Here is a 24,167-nt window from a genome sequence, read left to right on the forward strand (position 1 = left end):
AGCACTATACATACACGCAGACGGCATGTGTTGCCCAGTTTCAGGAGGAACCCCTTTAACTAAACGTCACACCTATACAATACGGCTTTGTGCCATTAAAGTAGTTTAGTACTAAGCTCAGAAGCTCCTGCTTTTACAATACTGATGAACATAGAAAGATCATAGAGCTATTCTAAAGAAAATGGCGTAGCGCTGGGCCCACTTCTAAATTTTTCTGGTATCGTCGTTCACCTGGAGACTGCAGTTGGCCCCATCCATTTGAACCAATGCTGCATCTCCTTTATTATTAGGGCACAGGTCCTCACCAATCATAAAGTACTGGTATATGCCATCAGTTTATAAGATAGGAAGACCACCTTAAACCTTCCGCATATAGTAACGTGTCTCGTGAAGACAGCCCCTTGTCCATAAGTGATCCCCCTCCGAGACAGAACAGAAACGTGCTCCACACATTTTGGTGGACTTGACTCGTCCTTGTACTGCATGGATGGCTATTCATCTCTATGACCATCATGTAATCAATTTTTTTGCTGGAAAAATGCCTGGCAAAACCAGATGTTTGTCCATTGGTGCCGGGAGCAGCTGCACTTTGCTGGTACACCCTTTTAAAAAAAAAGTCCGTCATCTCTCCCGAAATGTCTGTTCAATAATTACCTGCATTCCCCATGAAATAATTTTGGAGCTTTTCTTACAACTATTCCTCTTGTGCCTTTCCTCTATTATTCCATGTTCAGACTATAAATTTAAGAATAAATTGCCAACTGGGTGTCTCTCTCTCCCCTCTCCCCCCCCCCCCCCCTTGTCAAAAGGGGGTGTCTCTGAACAGTCTGACACTGCAAGCACTAATTGGACACCCCTCCAATTGGGAGCACCCATTTGGAAATGTATTCATGTACACCTAAAAAATATAACAGAGGAACAGCAAAACACAGAGACATACAAACAGGGGCTTCACAATTGTCATTTTATGTAACATTTACTAAAAAAAGACATTTCTGGAGAGGTGAGAGGTCCTCTTTAAATGGAAGTCCTTTGTTTTAAACTTTATAAATGGCGACCCACCAAAGAGATTGAGGAAGCAGGCACTAGCTTACTTATAACTAACATCCACCAAAATCCAAACCTCTCACTCGAGCTGCACCAGGTGTTGGACCTCCACCGATCAGATACTGATCACCTATCCAGGGGATAGGTCATCTCTATTAATGTCTACATTAGTAGAACAATTAACCACCTTTACAGTCATTTCTACAGTTCTTCATCCCCAGAGACGTGAATGCAGGGCTTTACTGCCAAGAAAAGCCATTGCTTTATAGTTTATTAGACTGATATAAAATATAAATCCCTTTCCTGTTCTCTCAGCGATCTTCAGATATAGATGTCCTTCATCTACATTTCCTGTGCAGATATTTTTGCAGGATGTGTTTGAGAGGCGCATTAATATGAGCCACTTAATGATGCCAATGAACAGTCCCAATGTCAGCTGGCACTTCGTGGCACTGCTGTGAGGATGACTGCCGAGCACCAGTGATGAGAACTATGCCAGCGAAGCCTTCACCCACTGGGATTCCCGGCCGTATACAGTGGATTATCAACTATTAGCTCCATCTCAGCATTAAGCCCTGCTGATTCACGGATTACACAAGCGGGAAGCTTGGCACTGAACAGGCTTCATCCCTATAGTTTATTCTGATCAGTCTGTCCAAAAATAAATACATTAAAAAGATCTAACTTTACAATTAAGGGGTTGTCCAGGTTTTTGTTTCTTAAATTCCCCACTACCCAGTAGTACCTGTGAAAAAACCTATACTTACCTGCTCCTCGCCGCTCCAATACCAATATCACAGCATTGTTTCCATTAAATCTAAAGATTTAGCTGTTAGAAATCAGGAAGGCAGAAAATGCAAGTAAAACGAGGTTTCACTGCTTTCACTCCTGACTCGATTTCTAACAGCTATATCTGCACATGTAATGGATATAATGCCCCGATACTGGTATTGTTTGAAAGCTTGAAATGCCAGCTGTTACCAAACCCAAAATATGAGCAGCTAAAGCAGCCCCATCCTCTTCTTAAAGGGCTCATGCACACGACCGTTGTCAGCCGGTGCCCGTATTGCGGGTACACAATATACAGGCACCAGCTGTTTGTGCACTGCATTACTGATGTGGACCCATTCACTTGAATGGGTCCTCAATCTGGAAAGTGCGGTGCAGAACAGAGGTATAGAACCTCACGGAAGCACCATGTCGGTACCTCCGCACTGCAAAAAAGTAGTGCATACAGAACCCAAGTGAATGGGCCCTGCGTACGCTTACATCAGTACCCATGCATTGTGGACCGCAATGAAGGATTACAATGGAAAACTCCATTGCAACGGCTGGAGGGCCATTGGTTTGACATCCCTCATCCAGTGTGCATGAGCCCTAAGTCTGGTTTGCTGTGGGTACTTGGAACAGCAAAACCCCCACATGGGAGCTGTTTTCCAGTAGAATAAAAACACTTTTTCTGGACCTGGAATAAAAACACAAATTGCACCCAGGTATGTCTGGAATGTGTTTGCAATCTTCTATGATCCTCCATGGGGCAATGCTGTTAATTACATAGGTGAAAATGATGTGACAGATTCCCTTTAAGTAGGAAGGATCAATTTAATTTAATCAGCATCTCAATTTAACAAATTGCATATCTGCAAGACGAAATAAGGGGGGGGGGGGGGGGGGTGTTTAAGACGTCTGAGCATCTCATACAGAATGACTAGCTGATGAATACCATGACCCCATGACTAATACAGACTGCAGCAAAAACTACGGTATATGAATATCCATCCTAGGTGAGTGACAATGCTAGAGAGCGTGAAATGTCTCAAGTAGAGGACACGATCAGGGAGTCTGAAACCTAGAATGAAGGTCAACAATGCGAAACTTCATCTTTAAGCAGAGTCCCCATTTTAAGTACATAGGGTGTGCATTAAATGGATTACGGCAGATTATACTGGCAGGAGACGCTCCTGTGTAAAGTCCATTGATTATATATTTGCACCCCTGCAGATTGTACTGTGTGATCTGCCATAGGTTTAGATAGAAGATGTATGAAAACAGAATATAATCCAATCAAACCCGATCTAGTCCCTGCAGCTTCTCCTTCCAGAGCATCGATCAGTACGAAATACGACATAGCCCTCACTTTATATAGGCTTTTATTGATTGAAGCAAATGTATTCTATTTTTTCCACGCAACATGTTTTTTCTTTTCTGAAGGATACAATGCCGCATGCACCATTCCGAAAAATATTCGCAGGTCAAGAAGAGACCAATTGTGGGGTTCTCAGATCCTACAAATCTATATCAAAGCGGGTGATAATCCGACGTTTCCTCCTCATCAGTGGATGCCAAACCTAAGCGGGCACTAATCCTGCCACAAGGACACCCTAAAAGCAATGTACGCAAACTGGGGGAAAATGAAACGAATATGGTAAGAAACCTGTCCTTAGGCCCTGGACACACGGCACTGGGGGTATATGTACACCGGTCACCCTTGCAGTGTTTGGCTTTTAATGTCTACGGGCATGTCGCTGTATACACTACAGCAGGGGGTGTGCCACATGCATCCTGCAATGCCATTTGGTGCGGCCCCCAACCATCTAGACCAGGAATGCTCAACGTGCAGCCCTCCAGTTGTTGTAAAACTACAACTCCCATCATGCCCTCCTGTAGGCTGTCTGGGTATGCTGCTGGGAGTTGTAGTTATACAACCCCATTTGGCACTTGCTAGGTGGTCACCACAACACCCATAATTTTCAATAGAAAGAACCACATGCATGCATGGTCGCCTCTCTAGGGTGAAGATTCGGGAGAAGGGGGCACCACTCCCTCAATAAGTGGGTGTCCTTAAAGAGGAACTTGCACTTTTCAATGTGATGGTAATACCCTTTTTAAGTTGTTTTTTGGGCCCTTGGGAGTTGCTCAGTATAAAGGGTGGCCCTGGGGCTGAAAAAAAGGTTGTTTCTCCGCACTAGAGGAACCACGCCATGTACACCGAAAATATATCTGTAGCGCAATCTTTTCATGGCAGGAAACCGAGCCGCATCAGCCACAAGGCTCATGTATAAAACTGGCAAAGTCTAAAACCAGATTCAATCATATTTCCACTGGTTAAAATGAAAGAACTGATCTGCTTGGTTTTTACAACTAATTTCTTCGCTTGCACATTCGTTTTTATATACACAGATCAGCAATAGCGTTAAGACCAGTGACAGGTGAAGAACATTGCTCATCTCCTGACAATGGCACCTGTCAAGGGGTGAGATGTATTAGCAAGTGAACTTGACGCGTTGAAAATGGAAAAAATTTGGAAATGTGTACAGATCTCAGGGACTTGAACAAGGGCTAAACTGTGATGGTTAAACAATTGGGTCAGAGCATTTCCAAAATGGCAGGTCTTGTATGAGGCTTCCGACATGCAAGAGTTAGCTGTCCAGTGAAGGACAACCGGTGAATCAGCTACGTGGTCCAAGGCCAAAGCTCACTAGTACGAATGTGGTGTGAAGGCTAGCCGATCTGGTCTGATCCCACAGAAGAGCTACTGTAGCACAAACTGGTGAAAAAGGGATTGCTGGCTATGATGGAAAAGGGTCAGAACACAGTGCAAACATAGCCTGTTGTGTTTGGGGGCTACATAGCTGCAGACTGGTCAGAGGGCCAACACATGAGCATCCAAACTGAATCATGGAGCAATGGAAGAAGGTGGCCTTCTCTGACAAACCATTCCTCCTTTATATCACGTGGACGCCCCCAGTCACGTGTGCATCACCCACCTAAAGAGATGGCACCAGGATGCTCATACCACCTACCTAAACACTGATGCAGACCTAGTACCCCCTTTCATGGCAGCGGTATCCCCTTAAAAGGGTTGTCTCACTTCATCAAATGGCATTTATCAGGTAGAGAAAGTTAATACAAGGCACTTACTAATGTATTGTGATTGTCCATATTGTCTCCTTTGCTGGCTTGATTCATTTTCCATCACATTATACATTGCTCGTTTCCATGGTTACTGCCACCCTGCAATCCATCAGCAGTGGCCGTGCTTGCACACTATAGGAAAAAGCACTAGCCTATGTGCGCTCACACAGTCCCGGCCACCAAGTGTGTAAGCATGACCACCCGAGGGTGGTCATAAGCCCTGGATATCAGCAGTGTATAATGCAGTGGAAAATGAATCTAACCAGCAAAGGAGGCAATATGGGCAATCACAATACATTAGTAAGTACCTTGCATTACCTTTCTCTACCTGATAAATGCCACTTGCTGAAGGGGTCTCTTTCAACCGGATAATGCTCCTGCCACCCTGCACAAAATTGCTCAGAAACAGTTTGGGGTTCACTCCAAATTACTCAGATATTAATCCGATCCAGCATCCGTTGGATTTGCTGGAAAACGAGGCCGATTAATGGAGGCAACTTAATTGGGGTCATTTATCAAACTGGTGTAAAGTAGAACTGGCTTAGTTGTCCATAGCAACCAATCAGATTCCACCTTTAATTTTTCAGAGCTCCTTTCCATCTGATTAGGTTGCTATTGGCAACTAAGCCAGTTCTACTTTACACCAGTTTGATAAATATGCCCCAAAGGACTTACAGTGTACCTAAAACTTTCTACGCACTTTATTAAAACATAGTGTAAAGTCCATAAAATACATTTTACTAATCAGCTTTTTTAAATGTTTTTCTAATTAAATAGGCACTTGACGTTAAGCCGCCTATAGCGCTTTGCATTTGCCATGTCAGTGGAGTATGAATTCCACTGCAAGGCCCAGATTGCTGTTCCTCTGCTAAAGGCCTCATGCACACGACCGTTGTTGTGTTCCGTGTCCGTTGTTCCGTTTTCCGTGATTTTCTGCGGACCCATTGACTTTCAATGGGTCAGTTGAAAACTCGGATAATGCACCGTTTGTCATCCGCGTCCGTGATCCGTGTTTCTAGTCCGTCAAAAAAATAGGACCTGTTCTATATTTTTCACGGACAACGGTTCGCGGACCCATTCAAGTCAATGGGTCCGTGAAAAAACACGGAGGCACACAAGATTGTCATCCGCGTCCGTTTTTTTTCCCATCATTTGCCAGGCAAACTTGACTTAGATTCACCATGTCTGGTGATCCTCCAAAAATGAAGGAAGACACACGGAAACAAAAACTGAAACAGATCACTGAACAACGGAACCCCGTTTTGCGGACAGTGAAAAAATACTGTCGTGTGCATGAGGCCAAAGCCTGGCCTAGATTGCAGGAGTACGGATTGCAAAGCGCTATAGCCACCTAAGCTTCAGGTGCCTATTTCGCTAGCAAAATGTTAAAAAATTAAGTATCATAGAAGCATTCATTTTATGGCATTCACAATAGGTTTTAATAAAGTATATAGAAGGGTTAGGCAAACTTTATGGACCTGCTGCCAGATAGATGTGGAGTACCTGCCTATGTGGGCGAGAGGCGTTTATGGGCCCGAGGGGAACTACACAATATTAGGCAGGTGGTGGTAATGTTATAGCGGATCAGTTTATGTGTGTATATTATATTAGCGGCCTATTAATAATGGTCAATAGATGTAAAACAGATGACGTGCTGCTCGGGTTTGTTTTACTTTACATTCAATGTAGGAATGAGAGGTAAAACTAATTATTCAAACCAGGTTTTCCTAAATGTATAAATTCCCAGCATTCACACATGAATGCTCCAGTACAATACCGTCATGATTGCCAGTGACTAAGCCGCACGGTACGTCAGTGTAACGTTATCGCCAGGGACTGCAATACACGTCTGTAACCGGAAGACACGGCACTGTGTCATTTTCCAGGTGATTTGCTGTTTACAGAAAATCGCAATACAGCAATTTTACAGCTTTCCGACGCTGCATTTGCAGAAACACTCCCTCCCTTATCGGCTCTGCCAGTAGACAGCCATCAGCACCGCACAAAACTAAGCTGTCAGTCAAGAAATGGCACTGGGCTCTCAAGGAAAATGCTCGCGCCTCTGCCATCAATACAGTTTTCGCCCCAAAACTGGACAAAAAACAAAAACAGATAAATGCTCATGTCCAATATTCCAATATAGATTAACCCCGTCAATCCCAGTCTGATCTAAATCAATAATTATCCTGCTTTACTGATTGACACTCCCTATGAATTTAAAATCTAAGAATATTAATAAGCTGGAACCAACTTCCACCATCATGAGCCCGCAAAGGAGATCAAGAGCTTCAAAAGCTGTCCATCCTGTGCGCCAGTGTACCAACTTTACATATGTCCAACTGCAGAGGGAAAAAAAAAAAAAAACTATACATGGCAGTGTACAGATTTGCACATTTTGCGCGCCGCAATAATTGTGTGGGTGCGGATATTTGCAGACTTCTCTAAAGACATTATAATACACATACCGGGGGGGGATGTAGGGCGATGCAGGGTATGCGTTGTATGCATTTGTACGTCTGCACACATACTGTACTCTCCCTATCCAAAAGGGAGAGCAAAAATCAAAGGGCCTGGATCTGCCACACATCTAGACAGCGCAGACAGCTGATCAATCCAATGCCAGACTAATTTGAGCAGCGATGCCAGCCCCAGCTGGGAGAAAATGAGCACAGAATACCAGATGTGAACAGGAGCACGTAGGGGAGGGGAGCAAGAAGCCGGGAGCATATTGTATAGAAAATGAATACTGCTTACTGCATAGTACAAAAGGTAGAGAATGCAAAATATTAACAAAGCAGGCCACGTCTGAACGAAACCAGCCACAAAAAGCTTGTGCCGCCCAAAGTCCAGGAAAAAAAATACCATATATAAAATACGTTCTGACAGACCACAGGAAATTGCACCTCTCTCGATACACATCTAGGACCTGCGATGATGATGATGAATGCGAGTTCAGCCTCTGGACATATGTACTGGCATTACTAAAAGACATGTACTTCGCCTATAGGCACTCACTAAGCTACATACTATATGAAGAGACCAGATGCCCGTGTGCGTGACAGGTTCAATGACCCACACATGATAGAAGATAGATGAACAATAACACACAAAAAAAAAAAAAAAAACAAAGATCTAAGAAATAAATCAACAAACCACAAGTGACTTTTTGGAAGAGCGTCAAGAATAAGTTATTAGTCAAGAAGCGGTAACGTACTAAACAAATGTGATCCATAGCACGAATAATGACAGAAGGAATAAAGGAATGATGGATTTATCGACTGGAGACCTCAACCATGCAGACCCCCATAATACACGGCGAGTGCAGGCAGACACTTACTGCTGTAGAGGGTATCTATCCAGGAGAGACGAGGCATTCCTTGGTGGCTCACAGGCTCCATGGTGTCGGATTCTCGAAGTCCTTCAGATCCCAACCTGCATTTCATCAAAGACCAGTGAACCTGGGAAAGATGGTCAGACCAGGACGGCAGCTGCCTGGGGAAGTAAGCGTTTCATGTCTCAGAGAGGGAGCAATAAGGTAAAGCGCAAAGGACAGAAGACTGCAGGGGACAGGCCAAAGCTTTGCAGAGGAAAGGAGCACAAGAAGGAAGGTAGGAGAGAGGAGAGCGAGGGGAGGCAAGCAGCAGAGGTTCTACCAGAGAAGGAAGGTTCCAGTATATCAAGGATGCTAAAAAGATCCAAGCTCAGACATGAATGGAGGGAGAGGGCTGATGCTTTGTGTCCCTGAAGTTCTCCCTCTGTGTTTACACTGAGAGGATGCAGGGGAGGGGGCTGCGTTAGGTGGAAAGGGGGTGGGTTAAGGGAAGCTCTGGTCCTGAAACTGACAGATGGGCGGATGGTTTTCCCTTTGGATGCAGATGGTAATTAACCGTGTCCTCAATAGAGCCTGTGCTCCACTAGGCACCTGCTGAGGACCACAGCCTCACCGAGACCTGCCCTGTCTAACCTCAACGATGCCGCTCGCCCGGTTCTGCATGATCATGAGCAGTGCCTCTATGCAGAGATCCCTGCACCCCAACTCTTCTACTACTACGCCGTCTCTGGGGAAACCCCTGGAGAAGATGATATCATTGTGAGGGGGTCTCCATGGCAGCAACGCCAGGCACAATAGTGCTTTTCTGAGAAAGACCACCTGCTCGTAAAGACTGTAGCCGGCAGTTGTGCCACACTCTAGTGCCGGTGAGACCCACAGAGGTTCTGTCGCAGCCTCTCTCCCCTTATAAACCTGCTGAAATCACATGTGTGTTAACCAATTTGCCACCGTCGGTGCCAGCCGTATTCTGTAATGAAATCCTGGGTCTGCACAAATGTGTTAAGCCTTGTAAGCAGAGCCGCTACTATGTCAGCCAACAAATCGATGAACTCGCTGGGAGAATGACGCCTGCAGACACCAGACTATATCATTAAAGCAAACAGGGTTTTAATTTCAGCTGCTCTTATTGGCCTAATATATAATGTCTTTGGCAGATTCCCACTTAAAGGGGCATCAGCACTGAACTTGAAGCTCTGCTATAGGGGAATGGGTTTACATTCATTAGTTCAGGGCTTGACAAATTTCCTTGGAATCTAGGAGCCAGCCGTGCCATAAAACTTCTCCATAGAGCACCCCAATAATGCATTCCAGTACATAGGGCCCTCAGTAGATGCCCCCATAGTGCTCCTTCCCCTCTTCTCCATAGTGTCCCCCATAATGTGCCAGTATATAGGGCCCCCATAGAGCTTCCCCTTTTCTCCAGTGTCCCCCCCATGTTGTGCCAGTATATAGGGCCACCATAGTGCTTCCCCTCTTCTCCATAGTGCCCCCCATATTGTGCCAGTATATAGGGCCCCCATAGTGCTTCCCCTCTTCTCCATAGTGCCCCCCATGTAGTGCCAGTATATAGGGCCCCATAGTGCTTCCCCTCTTCTCCATAGTGCCTACCCCCCATTGTGCCAGTATATAGGGCCCCCACCCCCTTCTTGCCACAGTATACTATAAATAATAAAAACAATAAACTCATATACTTACCTTATGCTGCTGTCAGTGATGCCTCTTCCGGCCTGTGTCCCGCACTGTAGGCTCAGGCGGTGCGATGACATCATCGCGCCGCCTGCACCGGCCTCTGATAGACTACAGGCACTAGACCTGTAGCCTATCAGAGGAACGGGCAAGGGACACGCCTCTCCCCTGCTCCTCCACACCATTCATCTGTATCGCTGTCCCGAGGACGGCGATACAGATGAATATGGAAATTAGCGCTTCCACAATGGAGGAGCTCATCTCCACTCCTGCTGCCTCCGGACAGAACGGGCCCCCCCTCTAGCGCTCCGCACCCGTCACCTGTGCACCTTTGAAAATGGGCTGATAAATACCCAAGCGCCAGAACCAAATTCCTGATCGCCATGGCGACCTGGGATTTGTCAAGCCCTGCATTAGTTGCATGATCTAGTTTAAGACATGTTCACATTTGCGTTGGAGGCTCTATTCAGGTTCTCGGTTACTGATTCCACCAAAAAGACTGGACAAAAAAGTCCTGCCCGCAGGACTTTTGGACAGTTAAAAGACAAGATCCCAAGCGGAAACTGAACGTACTCCATTATAGTCAGTGGAATCGGTTCTGCTCAGTTATACGCCAAATCTGGTACTTCCATTATATTCAGAAATAACTAGCGGTAACGTAAGCTCACCCTTACCCACAGACCTAAGACATTCACACTGATTACGTGTATACATCACGTGGATTTCCCAATGTATAAGGGCTCAGGCACATCACTGTTGCCGTTTTTGTGGTCTGTACTTGCAGATCTGCAAAACATAAATACCAGCTGAGAGCCTGCTGCCATTTTTTTTCACTTGCAGAAATGTCCTATCCTTATCCGCAAAAAATGCAGATCGGATGCGAACAAAAACTACAGTCGTGTGCATGAGACCTAAAACTGAAAGATGCTAATGTATGGGCATACAGCAGTCAACATAGTTGACTGTATCCCAATTTTTTTTTTTTAATGGATGGCTCTAAAATAGCGTAATCAAATATACTATTCTTTATAGCAAAACAAAAAAAAAAAAGCTATACGAAGACATGATGCCAGTCTGATGGAGGCCAAAATGCAGTATTTGATAAATGGAGGCCTATGGATATGTTTCAAATATAACCAGGAACCTTCCCGCCACACATGCAGGTAAATGCCCCCTTCGCCTAGTGCCACACAGTGACTTTGGTCATTCACAGACTGAAGGTTTTATAGTAAAACCATTAATGAATGAACACTACAAGTTTTGATGGTGTCAACTTTGCAGTTAATGGGGTTGTCCACCTTTTAGATGGTGAGACCAACCCAACCCCAACCCCTTCCCCCTCCCCCTCCCGAACTATGAGAAATGTATGATATATCCAAGAGGAGTAATACTCTACAGAAGATCATATCTATTGGGCTCAGTTCCAAATTCCATTGGAGTTTCCATTTAAACGGAAACCACATCTCATTGTACGAAGAACCCCACTGATTTATAACGGGGCACTGCAGGTTCCGTCGGTGTCCGTCACTTTGACGGGCAAAGTAGTGATGCATGCAACTATGTTCCCCCCAATCACATCTGCCAGGCCTGCTGAAAGAAGCTCCGAACTCACAACTGTGTGAACAGAGCCTTAGGCCTTGTTCACACATCAGGGTTCGGTCAGTGATTTCCATCAGTGATTGTGAGCCAAAACCAGGACTGGAGCCTCCACAGACATAAGGTATAAAGGGAAAGATCTGCACCTGTTCTGCGTTTAAAGCTGCACCCGTTTTTGGCTCAAAAATTACTGATGGAAATCACTGACCGATCACTGACTGTGTTAAAGAGGCTTTACAAAGATACTCTAGAGCAGTGATGCGAACCTTTTAGAGACTGAGTGCTCAAACTGCAACTTAAAACCCACTTATTTATCGCAAAGTGCCAACACGGCAATTTAACCTGAATACCAATATAGTAAATCTTCCATGTACTTTATCATTTAGCTATAATAGCCTGAATACTACAGTCCAGTATAGTATATCCTCCATGTTCTATAATAGACTGCCCACATTCAATGCGCTGCCTGCGCTGTTCATGGTGCGCCCTGCGCTGATGAATGGCCGGAGAAGTCTTAAGGCTTTTTCCAGGGGGGGGGCGGGTGCCCACAGAGAGACCCGTGCTATAAGTTCGCCACCACTCTCTAGAATACGGTAACTTGCTGTATTCTGGTCAGAAAGCGACTAAACCTAATGCCAATGCCATCGAGCCATGTTCTGGTAGCCACATCAATCTGCGACGGTCACTGCCGGAACGTGCTGCATGATAACTGCACAAACAGCGCAATGTATTGTCGGCAGTGCAGCGATTTATGCACTGACCCAATTGTTTCATCTTCATTTAATTTTATCTCCATCAAGAACTTATAGGATCCCACAAACGCATCAAACATCAAATACATCACCTACATAAGACACCAGAAGACACCAAAATATTTTATTCATGATTCATACAATTAACATGCATAAACCAATCCCCACAAGGGTTCGCTGGTTTCCACAGTTGTATGATGGCATCAATACTCAGATCACAAAAACCACGCCGGTATATAATCCAGCGCTTCTAAATAAGTCACCCGAGCTAGAAATGTATACATAAATGGTACAGAATATCAGGAATAGTGATATTACACACTATCCTAGGACCCCAGTACAAGCGCTTAGGACTCTGGGGGTAGATACAAGAGTCCTCTGTATGACAGTGATGGCTATAACCGGGCTTCAAACCCTGCACCAGCACCTACCAAAATATATCTCCACCATCATAGCGAAAATGTACAAAGTGTTCTGGCACATACGGAATAGACTTGGAAACTCGCCAGCGTTCGGCCAAGCGCAACTTTTCGTTTGCAGCAGACTTGCATGGACCATCATTTGTCCTGACCACGACATTGCCAGAGAGATTGCAGACAACATATATCTGGGTTTTCTTCCGCCTGATTATAGCTCATACTACAGGAATTTTCTATAATAAGACTACGAAAAGCCGTTGGATGATCATCAGGCATTGTTATTTGAGGGGTCCACAGCATCTCCCAGCCAGTCCCAAAGTGTCTGTGTGTGTACGGCAGTCTATGTATAAGGCCTCTTGCACACGAACGTGTGTGCCCCATGGCCGTGCTGCGGCCCGCAAATTGCAGGGCCGTAATGCACGAACACCAACCGTGCGGCAGCCATAGCGGATCGCGGACCCGTTCACTTTAATGGGTCCGCGATCCGCCCGTTCCGCAAAAAATAGGACATGTACGATCTTTTTGCTGAACGCAAGTACAGGACAAAACCCCACGGAAGCACTTGCGGACGGTCTGCATCCATGATGTGAAATGCCCACGGAAGGGCGCCCGTGTATTGTAGATCTGCAAAACGGCCAAGGAGCGCACACGTTAGTGTGAAAGAGGCCTAACCCGTCTCTTTTATGCCTCATACAGACACAGTGCCTTGGTCCCAAGCCCGGAGGCTGGAAGCAAAGCAGCAATTACACAAAAACGCTGTTGTGAAAACATTAATGATTAGCTGTGCCCCAGAGCAGCTCACATTTCTCTGGCTTCACATCCTTTGTGTGCCGTCTCCGGTTCGTAAAACCGCAGAACAAAGGGCTCGGCTCCTCGGCAGAGAAGAAACACACAGGCGATTCTACGCATCACAGCTACAGAGACTAAGCCCTCATTTATTTCTTGTACTTGAAGTCATCTTAGTCGAGCCAAGTAAAACCAGTATGTGAAATATTGGCATAAGAGGGTCCGGATTTGAGGTGGTCCGTATGTATCAAACAATTTAGTCTATTAGTGATGTTCAATGCACTTTACAAACAGCATGGAAAACACAGCAATAAATTGCCAAATCTGCAAAATACATACTAATGCATTAAACCCCTAAAGACTACCTGCTGTCTTGTCCGGTCACTTTTCTAAAGAGAGCTCAGTGCTTCTATGAGCACTCCTGCTCCACAAATGACTTGTAAAGTTCTCAGAGCAGTCAGGATCAGAGGTAGCTCCAATCCCAAGTGTTCCCCCTTTGATTACTGCAGCCTGTGACCGACGCGTTATCAAAGAGGATTTCCCCCTCCGATTGGGTCCCAGTGATCTGATCTAAGGTTGGGTAAGCCCTCTGCAGCCAGTCCTGGGGACCAAAAAAGGACCCCAGGACTAAGTTCAGTACTCCTACTGTTAGGGCGCACTTGTGTTGCCCTAACCACAGCCTGTGCCATAGAGACACAGCGTGATGTGTTAGCATATACAAGTATGCTAATATATTATAAGTAGAAAATCATTTTGTAAGACAGCAATTCCTTAATAGGATTATAAAACATGTAATATAAATTTAATAGAACTATTTTACATTGCAAAGCTAATAAGTGTTTTTTTTTACATAACATACTGTACATTTTATAACGCATATATGTAAAAGAAAGAAAGAAAAAAGATATGTTAGATTTCCACAAGAACTAGATTGAAGAACTCATTTAACCGGCTATTCAGTGTGATATACGCAAAGCAAACCATAAAAATAAACTGTCAAAAATCACTTTTTCTATATTTGTGACTCACAAAACTAGGCCTTTGGTCTCAGGACACACACATGATTATATATATATATATATATATATATATATATATATATATATATATATATATATATATATATATATACACACACATACACACACATATATACACACATATACAGTTATACACACATACATATATACACAAACACGACCGTAATCTAAGGTGTATGGCCAGCTTTAGATACACTTTGTACCATTTGATCACCAGCAGCACTGAAACCCATACACTGCATGTCTTACCTACAATGAATTCAGAATTTGACATTTTTCACATTGTTAAGTTGCGGCCATGTGCTAAAACAAAAGAAAAACCAAGTTTTCCTCCCTGAATCTGCACTCCATACCCCTTAATGAGAAAGTGAAGCAGATTTTAGAAATGTTTGCAAATGTATTAAAAAGGAAAAAATTAGCATGGACATAAATATCCAAACCCTTTGCTATGACACTTGAATATTCCATGGGGACTTCTCATTTCTAGTGAGCATCTTTGAGATGTTTCTGCAGCTTGACTAGAGTCCACCTGTGGTAAATTCGGTTGATTGGAGATGATTTGGAAAGACACAGTCCTGCCTGACAATGACCATCAGAACAAAAACCAAGCCATGAGGAGGAAACAACTCCCTGTAGAGCTCAGAGACAGGGTTTAGTGGAAGCACAGATTGGAACAAATAAGACTCTTTCTAGAGCTGGCATCCCCACTAAACTAAGTAATTGGAAGAAAATGGCCTTGATAAGACAGGTGACCAAGAACCTAATGGGCACTCTAGCTGCGCACAAAATATCTTATGTGTAGATGGGAAACACTTCCAGAAGAATAACCATCACTGCAGCACTCCACCAATCTGGTCTTTATAGCATAGTTGCCAGAAAGAAGCCTTTTCTCAGTGAAAGATACGTTAAAGAGGTTGTATCATCTGAGATAATGGGGGTATATCGCTAGGATAAGCCCCCATTGTCTGATAGGTGTCGGTGCCAGCAGAGAGACCCACACCCATCTCATAATCAGCGCCCCGACAGTGGTGGAGGGAGCACTGCGCATGCACAGCCAACCTCCATTCATTTCTATGGGACCACCGAAAATAGCCGGTGTTAGCTCGGCTATTTCTGTCGGGCCCATAGAAGTGAATGGGAGCGGTGGCCGGTTATGCGCAGTGCGCTCCAATTCACTTCTATGGGAAGAGCGATTGGTGGTGGCCAGACCGGAATCCTCCAGCCACCCCTTTGGCCCGCTCTGTTCTCAATATAGGGGAGGGTCCCAGCGGTGGTACCAGCACCCATCATACAATGGGGGGCAACCTCTTTAAGGACTCAACAAGATTCTCTGGTCTGATGAAACTAAGACTGAACTTTTTGGCCTCAATTCTAAGCTTCATGTCTAGAGGAAACCAGACTCTGCTCATCAGCTGCCCAATACCATACCTACAGTGACATACTTTGGAGGTGTTTTTCGGTTGCCGGGATAGGGTGGCTAGTCAGAGTTGAGGAAAAGCTGAATGGGGCAAATTACAGAGATATTCTTAAAGGGAACCTGTCCCATTGAACATGGCATTTGAGCTGCATGAAGAATGTTATAGAGCAGGAGAAGTTGAGCAGATTGAAATAAAGTTTTGTGATAAAGGATTCTGAAGATACTGAATCTAAAGATAATGATATTTTTCCCACAAAGCTATATATCAATCTGCTCAGCTCCTCTTGCTCTATAATATGGTCCCTGTAGCTTGCATTTTCATGGTGACAGGTTCCATTTAATGAAAACCTGATCCAGAGTGCTCTAGACCTCAGACAGGGCTGAAGGATCACCTTCCAACAAGACAATGACCCTAAGCACACAGCCATGACAACACAGGAGTTGCTAAGCGAGAACTCTGAATGCTCTTGAGTGGGCCAGCCAGAGCCCTGACTTAAACCCTATCAAACATCTCTGGAAAGACCTGAAAATGAATGTTCACAGAGATTCCCATCTAAGCTGAAAGAGCTTTAGAGTATATGCAGAGAAGAAAGGCAGAAAATACCCAAATCCAGGTGTGTGAACTAGGGATCGGTTTTACCGATATTATCGGCCAATGTTTTGGATTTTCAACGTTATAGGTATCTGCTTCACAGCAGCACAGGAGAGAAGGAAGCAGCGTGTGTGCCACTGCCACCAATGAGAGGACAAGAGAAGGGGAGGGGCTGTGGCCACTGCACCACCAATGAAGATAACTCGCCCATTAATTCTTATACAGGAGGTGGGAGCTGGCTGCAGAATCACATACTCATAGCCTCACCCAACCTCTATGACAAGTAGCTGCCATCCGCTGTAGTTAACCCCTCAGGTGCAGCAACTGAGGGGTTAACTGCCGCAGATCGCAGCTACCACTCATAGAGGTTGGGTGAGGCTATGTGATTCTGCAGCCAGCTCCCACCTCCTGTATATGAATTCATGGGCGAGTTATCTTCATTGGTGGCGCAGTGTGCACGCCCCCAACCCCAGTATTAAAAACATTGGTGGCGCAGTGCGCCCCCCCCCACCCAGGGCCCCCAGTATCAATCATTGGTGGCAGTGGCCACAGGGTCCCATCCCCTCCATTGGTACATTGGTGGATCAGTGGCAACTTCTGATCGGAGCCCCAGAAGTGTAATCCTGGGGCTCCGATCGGTTACCATGGCAGCCAGGACGCTACTGAAGCCCTGGCTGCCATAGTCGGCTCCCTGCTGCCGTGTGCACTATGCACAGGGCAGCAGGGAGAGTGTGAAGTCCTTTTCACCCTGAGCTCTATCAGGGTGAATAGGACAAGGGTTCTAGCCCCTAAGGGGGCTAAAAGTTAGTGGGGGGGGGACAAAAAAAAATTAAAAAAAAAAATTAAAAAAAAAATATATATTACGTATAAATGAAGAAAGATTTACAAAAAAAAGGGTACACGTTAACAATAAACATGTTTATTTTCAGCAGATTTGTGTAGGAATTTTTTGTTTTTTCAAAACTGAAAATGCACAGAATATCTGTATAAATTAAACCTTGAGGCATCTTACCCAAAAAGAATGGAGGCTGTAATCACTGCCAAAGGTACTTCAAAGAGGTCCCGAGTAAAGTGTCTGAATACTTATATCAATGCAACATTTAAGTTTTTCCCTTTTGAATATATTAGTCATTATTTTGAACATTCTGATTTCACTTTGTCATCATGAGGATTGAGCGCACAAGGCTGCACCATGGAAGACAACAAATAAGGTCACCATTTTACAGCTCCCACATGGTTTATCATTTAGCTTTTCCAGAGTCATGGTGGTTGCAAATGTAGGCTTTTGTCCCCCCTAAAAAAATCTATGTTTTTTTGGTCTGTTTAGGGTTCTTTCACACTTGCGTTGTTTGATTCCGGCAGGCAGTTCCGTTGCCTGAACTGACTGCCTGATCAGGCAAACTGTATGCAAACTGAAGTCATTTTTTCTGACTGATCAGGATCCTGATCAGTCTGAAAAATGCCTGATCAGTCAGAAAAATTTATTGCCATACGGGATCAGTTTTTCCGGTGCCATCAGGCAAAACTGATCCTTTTTTTTCTTCTCATTTTTAAAGGTCTGCGCATGCGCAGACCGGAAGGACGGATCCGGTATTCCGGTATTTTGAATGGCACTAATACATTCCTATGGAAAAAAAATGCCGGATCCGGCGTTCAGGCAAGTCTTCAGTTTTTTTTCGCCGGAGATAAAACCGTAGCATGCTACGGTTTCCTCTTTTGCCTGATCAGTCAAAATGACTGAACTGAAGACATCCTGAACGGACTACTCTCCATTCAGAATGCATGGGGATATGCCTGATCAGTTCTTTTCCGGTATAGAGCCCCTGTGACGGAACTCTATGCCGGAAAAGAAAAACGCTAGTGTGAAAGTAGCCTTAGTGGGGCAATTTATGACTGTCACGTGGGTGTACGGCACATCATCACTGCAGCAAGGCAAATGAAAACCAGCGAGCTGTTAGACATTTATTTTATATCCTAGAGTAGACAACCCCTTTAAGTCTTAAAAAAAAAATTAAATGCAAATTTTTTTTAACTGTATTAAAGAGGTTGTCTCATGAAGACAAGCGTGGTCCCGTTAGGTCAAATGGACTTTATAAGAGGGGGATGCCCCGATCGATATGCCCCTCTCTGAGCCAGAAAGCCATTTTCTACAAGTAAGTCCCACTCCATCGGACTGCTGCGGTCCTGGTATTACATAAATGACCACAGAAGCCCATCAATTAATACTACATTTTAGCCGCTACACAGAAAATGCCTGGCTTGGCCTGGCATAATCAGCTGTTTACCGAAGCTACCAGAAGCAGAACTCCAGGCAATTTGGTGTAGTCACCAATATAGATGGCCTCACCGCCGAGCTCAGAAATGGAGCCTCCAGCTTCTTCACCCCGCTGTAGCCGAAATAAACAGGGAAGAAATTAATCTTTAGAAAAACTGATCATGACATGAAAAATGTAAGCGCATCTTCCTAAAAAAAAAAAAAAAAAAAAAAGGTCTCTGGAGCATTTAGACCAGTGATGTTTAATTAGCATTCTAATAAACAGGACGACAGCAGGGGATTCTGGAATAAAACTGATCATTTAAGCAGGGGGAGAAAAACTTTGGCGAATGTGAAATTGTTCATTCCATTTCTTATTTGTACAGAGGATTAACGGTTTTTAATTAAGATTACAAGCACTAGTCAACAGGGGAAGCTGGCAGGGAGCTGGCACACAGAGGAAGTCAACTAAATCTTAAGTGCCAGGAGTTCAGAGACTTGGCTGCACATCATCTGCAAGGAGCAATAATCTTACATCTGTAGATTTCACAATGTACGGGGAGCAAAAAAGAAATCCTGTCAGACGTTAGGGAATTTTTCATTACATCCATACATACAGATACAAAACAAATAAAACACTATAAACACTAAAATGTTAGGACAGATCCAGTTATAAATACCGTAGGTACCATATAAAGAGAACAAGCAGTGTCCATATACGGTGCATATGATACCCTCTATCCAAACAGACGAGTACCACAAAGTTTTCCACCATTGCTGATGGATATGTAGATAAGGGAGATTAAATCTAGCAGTAACTCAGGCCACAGGTCTTGGTCTGCTCAACTCTGAGTTGTAATCTGGGACGCATGGAAGAGATTGCTGTACGGAGAGAACCCCTTTAAGGTCCTTTGCCACTTCTCAGTGAATCTCAGCAAAATGCGTAAAAAAGGTAAAAACAGAACATTAAAAATAACAAAAATGTAATAACCTATATATCTGGCATCCTTACACATACACTGTATTTTTCTCCCTATAAGACGCACTTTTTTTTCCCCATTTGTCTTAAGGGGCAAATGCTAATGAGTGCCTGTGTTATGGAAGCGCTCATTAGTACAGCAGGATCGGGGAGCAGTCAATGCAGCGCTCCCTGTGAGGGCTCTGTACTCGCCACTTCCTTCTTCGTCAGCTGCTTGCCGTGCTGTGACCGTCACACAGAGCGAGGTCGTTAGCGCGTACTGTGACCTCACGCTGTGCGATGTTAGGTCACAGCACAGCGCGGAAGGAAGAGAAGGAGCTGGATCTCAGGAGCATCGCCGCTCAGGAGCTGCGTCCGGAGAAAGACAGGTTGATTTTTTTTCTCTCTCTGATCTGAGGTCTAATTGGTGTCTTAACATGGGGAAAACCCGCCATGGCAAATCCGCAGCCAATTGGTCGTGTGTGACCGCGGCCTAAGGGCATGTCCACATGTGGCAGAATCGCTGCAGATTTGCCATCACAGATTTTTATGTACCGCACCAGCACCGTATACACTGTGTGAAAAATCTGCCATGTAAATGACCTGCGCCCCCTTCCTGGACTCTAAGACAAAAGGATCGGGCATGCTTCCAACAGTCAGGAGACCTCCATACATATTAGGTTGTCAACCAATATGTGATGTGTATAGACCGGCAAATACTGCTATTTTCACATAAAACCTAATTCGTATTTCGTAGCAATACTGTAATTTTCTCCTGCTCTGGAAAAGCTGTTAAAATCCATACTGATGAAATGAGCCATTATTTGAAGCACTTAAACCAACATGAGCAATTTTTTCACAATATCTTCTCTTTATCGTGCAGCAAAATGAAAAACCACAAATATCTTTACTTCCCTTGCTGTTTTCTGACTGCATTTAGATGTCTCACAGAGGAAAAAGCCCGAGAACAAGGTGGGCGATATAGCTGACCGGAACAAACAGTACCACAGTGGGGGCATACATCAATGATGGCGGAATTTGTTCCACCTTATATACTAAAAGGTGCACAGCGCTTTTAAAATGTGACTTTTTTTTTTACATAGAAACTTTATTATCTGCCCATTTCTCTCAATTTGCGACATTTTGACACCAATAGCACTTAAATGCAAATTTTTTAAACCAAAATGCGCCATTTCAGCCAACTCTGCCGCACTTGCAACATTTCCATTGGTAAATTGCAACTTTTGTCTCAGACTCTACTTTTTTTTTTAAATTGTTTTATTTTTGTTGACAGGGCTTCTACCACCAGAAATACTGTTATGTAGCTGACCGATATAGCGATGCGCTAATGTCCGCACTACATAACAGTATGTTTTTTACCTTTCTCCCTGCAGCAGTTTTGGTAAAATAAGCACTTTTATAATATGCTAATGAGCCTCTAGGTGCTATGTGGGCGTAGAATCAGCACCTAGAGGCTCCGTCTACTCACCCTTTATCCCGCCCAGGTCCCCGGTTCTGCCCGCCCCGCTCCTCTTGATTGATGTCACGGTTCGCAGCATCGCTGACGAAATCCCGCACCTGCGCCATTCACTTCTGTATTCGGCGCAGGCGCAGTGAGTGAATGATGCGCTCCTGGTGCCGGATTCCTCACTGACCCTGCGCCGACTACATCACAGTGAGGAAGCCGGCATCAGGAGAGCGACCTTCACTCACTGCGCCGAATACAGAAGTGAACAGCGCAGGCGTGGGATTTCGACAGCTATGCTGCGAACCGTGAGATCAATCAAGAGGAGCGGGGCGGGCAGAACCAGGGACCTGGGCGGGATAAAGGGTGAGTAGACGGAGCCTCTAGGTGCTGATTCTACGCCCACATAGCATATTATAAAAGTGCTAATTTTATCAGAACGGCTGCAAGGAGAAATGTCAAAGCATTCCGAAGTTTTTGCATTCCAGGTGGCCATGACATTCCATCATCATCATCGTTTATATCAGACTAGCAAAATCCTATTCATCTATTTCATTTAACGTTTCTGTGTGTCGTTAAAAGATGGACAGGATCCCCTATAACAGGGACCTCTACAGCCCCCCGCCCCTTTAACAGCGAGCTCCTTGTGTACAGGCATGTCACCTCCACAGTATTATTTCCCAGATAGTAAGTGATATCTGTACCAAGTTTAGTAGAAATTGATTGATGAGTTTTTGAGTTACAGAGCAATGTGTGTGTAGCAAAAACAGTAGGAGCATACAGTACAAACTCCATGCAGCTGCTGTTGTAGGGGTGTATGACCCCCACAATATTTCTTTCCAGGTAGCCATGGATGTGTATACCAAGTTTCCTTGAAATTGATGGTTGCGTTTTTGAGTGATCGTGGAACATACATATATGCATACTCACATAACCGGGCTGTCCTGTATGCGAAGAATTTAAAAATAAATGCAATGTTTGGCCCCTAATCCTGCGATGGATGAAGATCATTGTGTATTTCTGGAGCTTAATAATATTACAGGCTATAGCTACTAGAGAGGGGTCTTCCTCTGGATCAACTTGCATGGGATAACAGGCCGAACTGGATGGACAAATGTCTTTTTTCGGCCTTATGTACTATGTACTATGTTAAATGACCGCCGGATAAGAGCTAATCCCTACAATATACCGTATATAGATTATGTCACCTTATGAGCACAGAATATTAAAAGACCGTCACCAGACACACCCGCCGGCAGGGTTGCTTTAACACACTGGTGGGCCTAGTGCAAAAACTGCATGAACATTCTCATACCCTAGGGTAGAGTGTCAGCTCTTTGACGGTGCTGCACTACTATGGTCTCTATATGCCAGTGATGGCGAACCTTTTAGAGACCGAGTGCCCAAACTGCAACCCAAAACCCACTTATTTATGGCAAAGTGCCAACACAGCAATTTAGCCTGAATACTACAGTCCAACAAAGTATATATTCCTTGAACTTTATCTTGTAGCTATAACAGCCTGTCTACATTCAGTGCGCTGCCTGTGCCGCTCATAGTGCGTCCTGCGCTGATGAATGGCAGGAATCGTCTAAGGCATATTGGTACACCATAGACTTTTTCCAGGATGCGGGTGCCCACAGAGAGGGCTCTGAGTGCCGCCTTTGGCACTCGTGCCATAGGTTCGCCATCACTGCTATATGCCATCTTGTAAACTGACACGTTCCTAGTGCAGATCGGATGCAGACCCATTCATTTCAACATAGCCGTAAAAGATGCAAATAGCAGACAGTGTGCCATTCGCATCTCTATGTCTGTCGCATGGACCCAGAAAAAATAAATAAATAAATAAATAAATAGAAAATGTCCTATTCTTGTCCATTTTGCAGACAAGAATAGGCATTAGTTACATAGTGCTGGACCTGTTGAAGGGTAAAATGTGGGATGCACATGGCCAGTGGCTGCGTTTAACGGATCCGCTATTTGCAGACTGCAAAACAGATACAGTCATGTGAATGGACTCTAAGAACGCGTTCAAAAGTGTAGCTTTTCAGAAGAATGTTACCAGTTAGGGGGGCGTGTCCCTGCACAGTCTGACACCAGCAGCAATGATTGGCTAGTGTCAGACTGTGCAGGGACACACCCCCATCTAAACCTGCATTGCAAACTGCTAGCAATTCATTCATCATTTTTAGCAGGAATAATAAAGGAATAAAACAATAGATGCTTCAAAATTGTTTTTACACTGGGAATGCAAGAAGTTACTAAAACAGACATGTCAGAAGAGGTGGCAGGTGCTCTTAAGTAAATGACGGAGTGCTTATGGGTCCGTGGGGAGTTGGTCTTGAGCTGTGAGGACGGAACGGCTGAGAAGTGCCATTGCTGACAGCTCTAGACATGAGGTGATCTGCCGCAGGTGGCTCAATGCAGTTGCTTCATTTGCCCTATACAAATATTCAGCCATTCTGTCACAAAGGGTTAACTGTTTGTCTAGCTGTGAGAAGGTCATCTAATAAGCCTCATCTCTAAATTACTAAAAAGGTCATCAACCATGTTATAAGGGAAAATAATAAAAGGATCGAGTCGCCATCCCGATCATCTCCTAGCAACCGTGCGTGAAAATCGCACCGCATCCGCACTTGCTTGCGATTTTCACGCAGCCCCATTCATTTCTATAGGGCCTGCGTTGCATGGATTATCGCACCGCAACACACAATATAGAACATGCTGCGATTTTCACGCAACGCATAAGTGATGCATGAAAATCACCGCTCGTGTGCACAGCCCCATATAAATGAATGGGTCCAGATTCAGTGCGGGTGCAATGCGTTCACATCACGCATTGCACCTGCGCGGAATACTCGCCCGTGTGAAAGGGACCGAAAGTCCAACGAGTACCTTTAGGCTTT

General features: G+C 44.6%; 1 protein-coding gene across 2 annotated transcripts in view; it reads right to left on the reverse strand.

The window, feature by feature from the left end:
• ABR (ABR activator of RhoGEF and GTPase) overlaps positions 1 to 24,167 on the reverse strand; it is a 353,402-nt gene that overhangs the window by 266,621 nt on the left and 62,614 nt on the right. Inside the window, exon 1 of one of the 2 annotated variants that reach the window (XM_044283776.1) lies at positions 8,300 to 8,375. The exons of the other annotated variant lie outside the window; for it this stretch is intronic. Within the exon in view, the coding sequence (XP_044139711.1) occupies positions 8,300 to 8,360 (61 nt within the window). The 5' untranslated portion in view covers positions 8,361 to 8,375. Of the gene's footprint in view, positions 1 to 8,299; positions 8,376 to 24,167 lie in introns of those variants that run through there. 2 annotated transcript variants of the gene reach the window in all.

The sequence above is a fragment of the Bufo gargarizans genome, chromosome 3 (assembly GCF_014858855.1).
Source record: "Bufo gargarizans isolate SCDJY-AF-19 chromosome 3, ASM1485885v1, whole genome shotgun sequence".
Taxonomy (NCBI): Eukaryota; Metazoa; Chordata; class Amphibia; order Anura; family Bufonidae; genus Bufo; species Bufo gargarizans.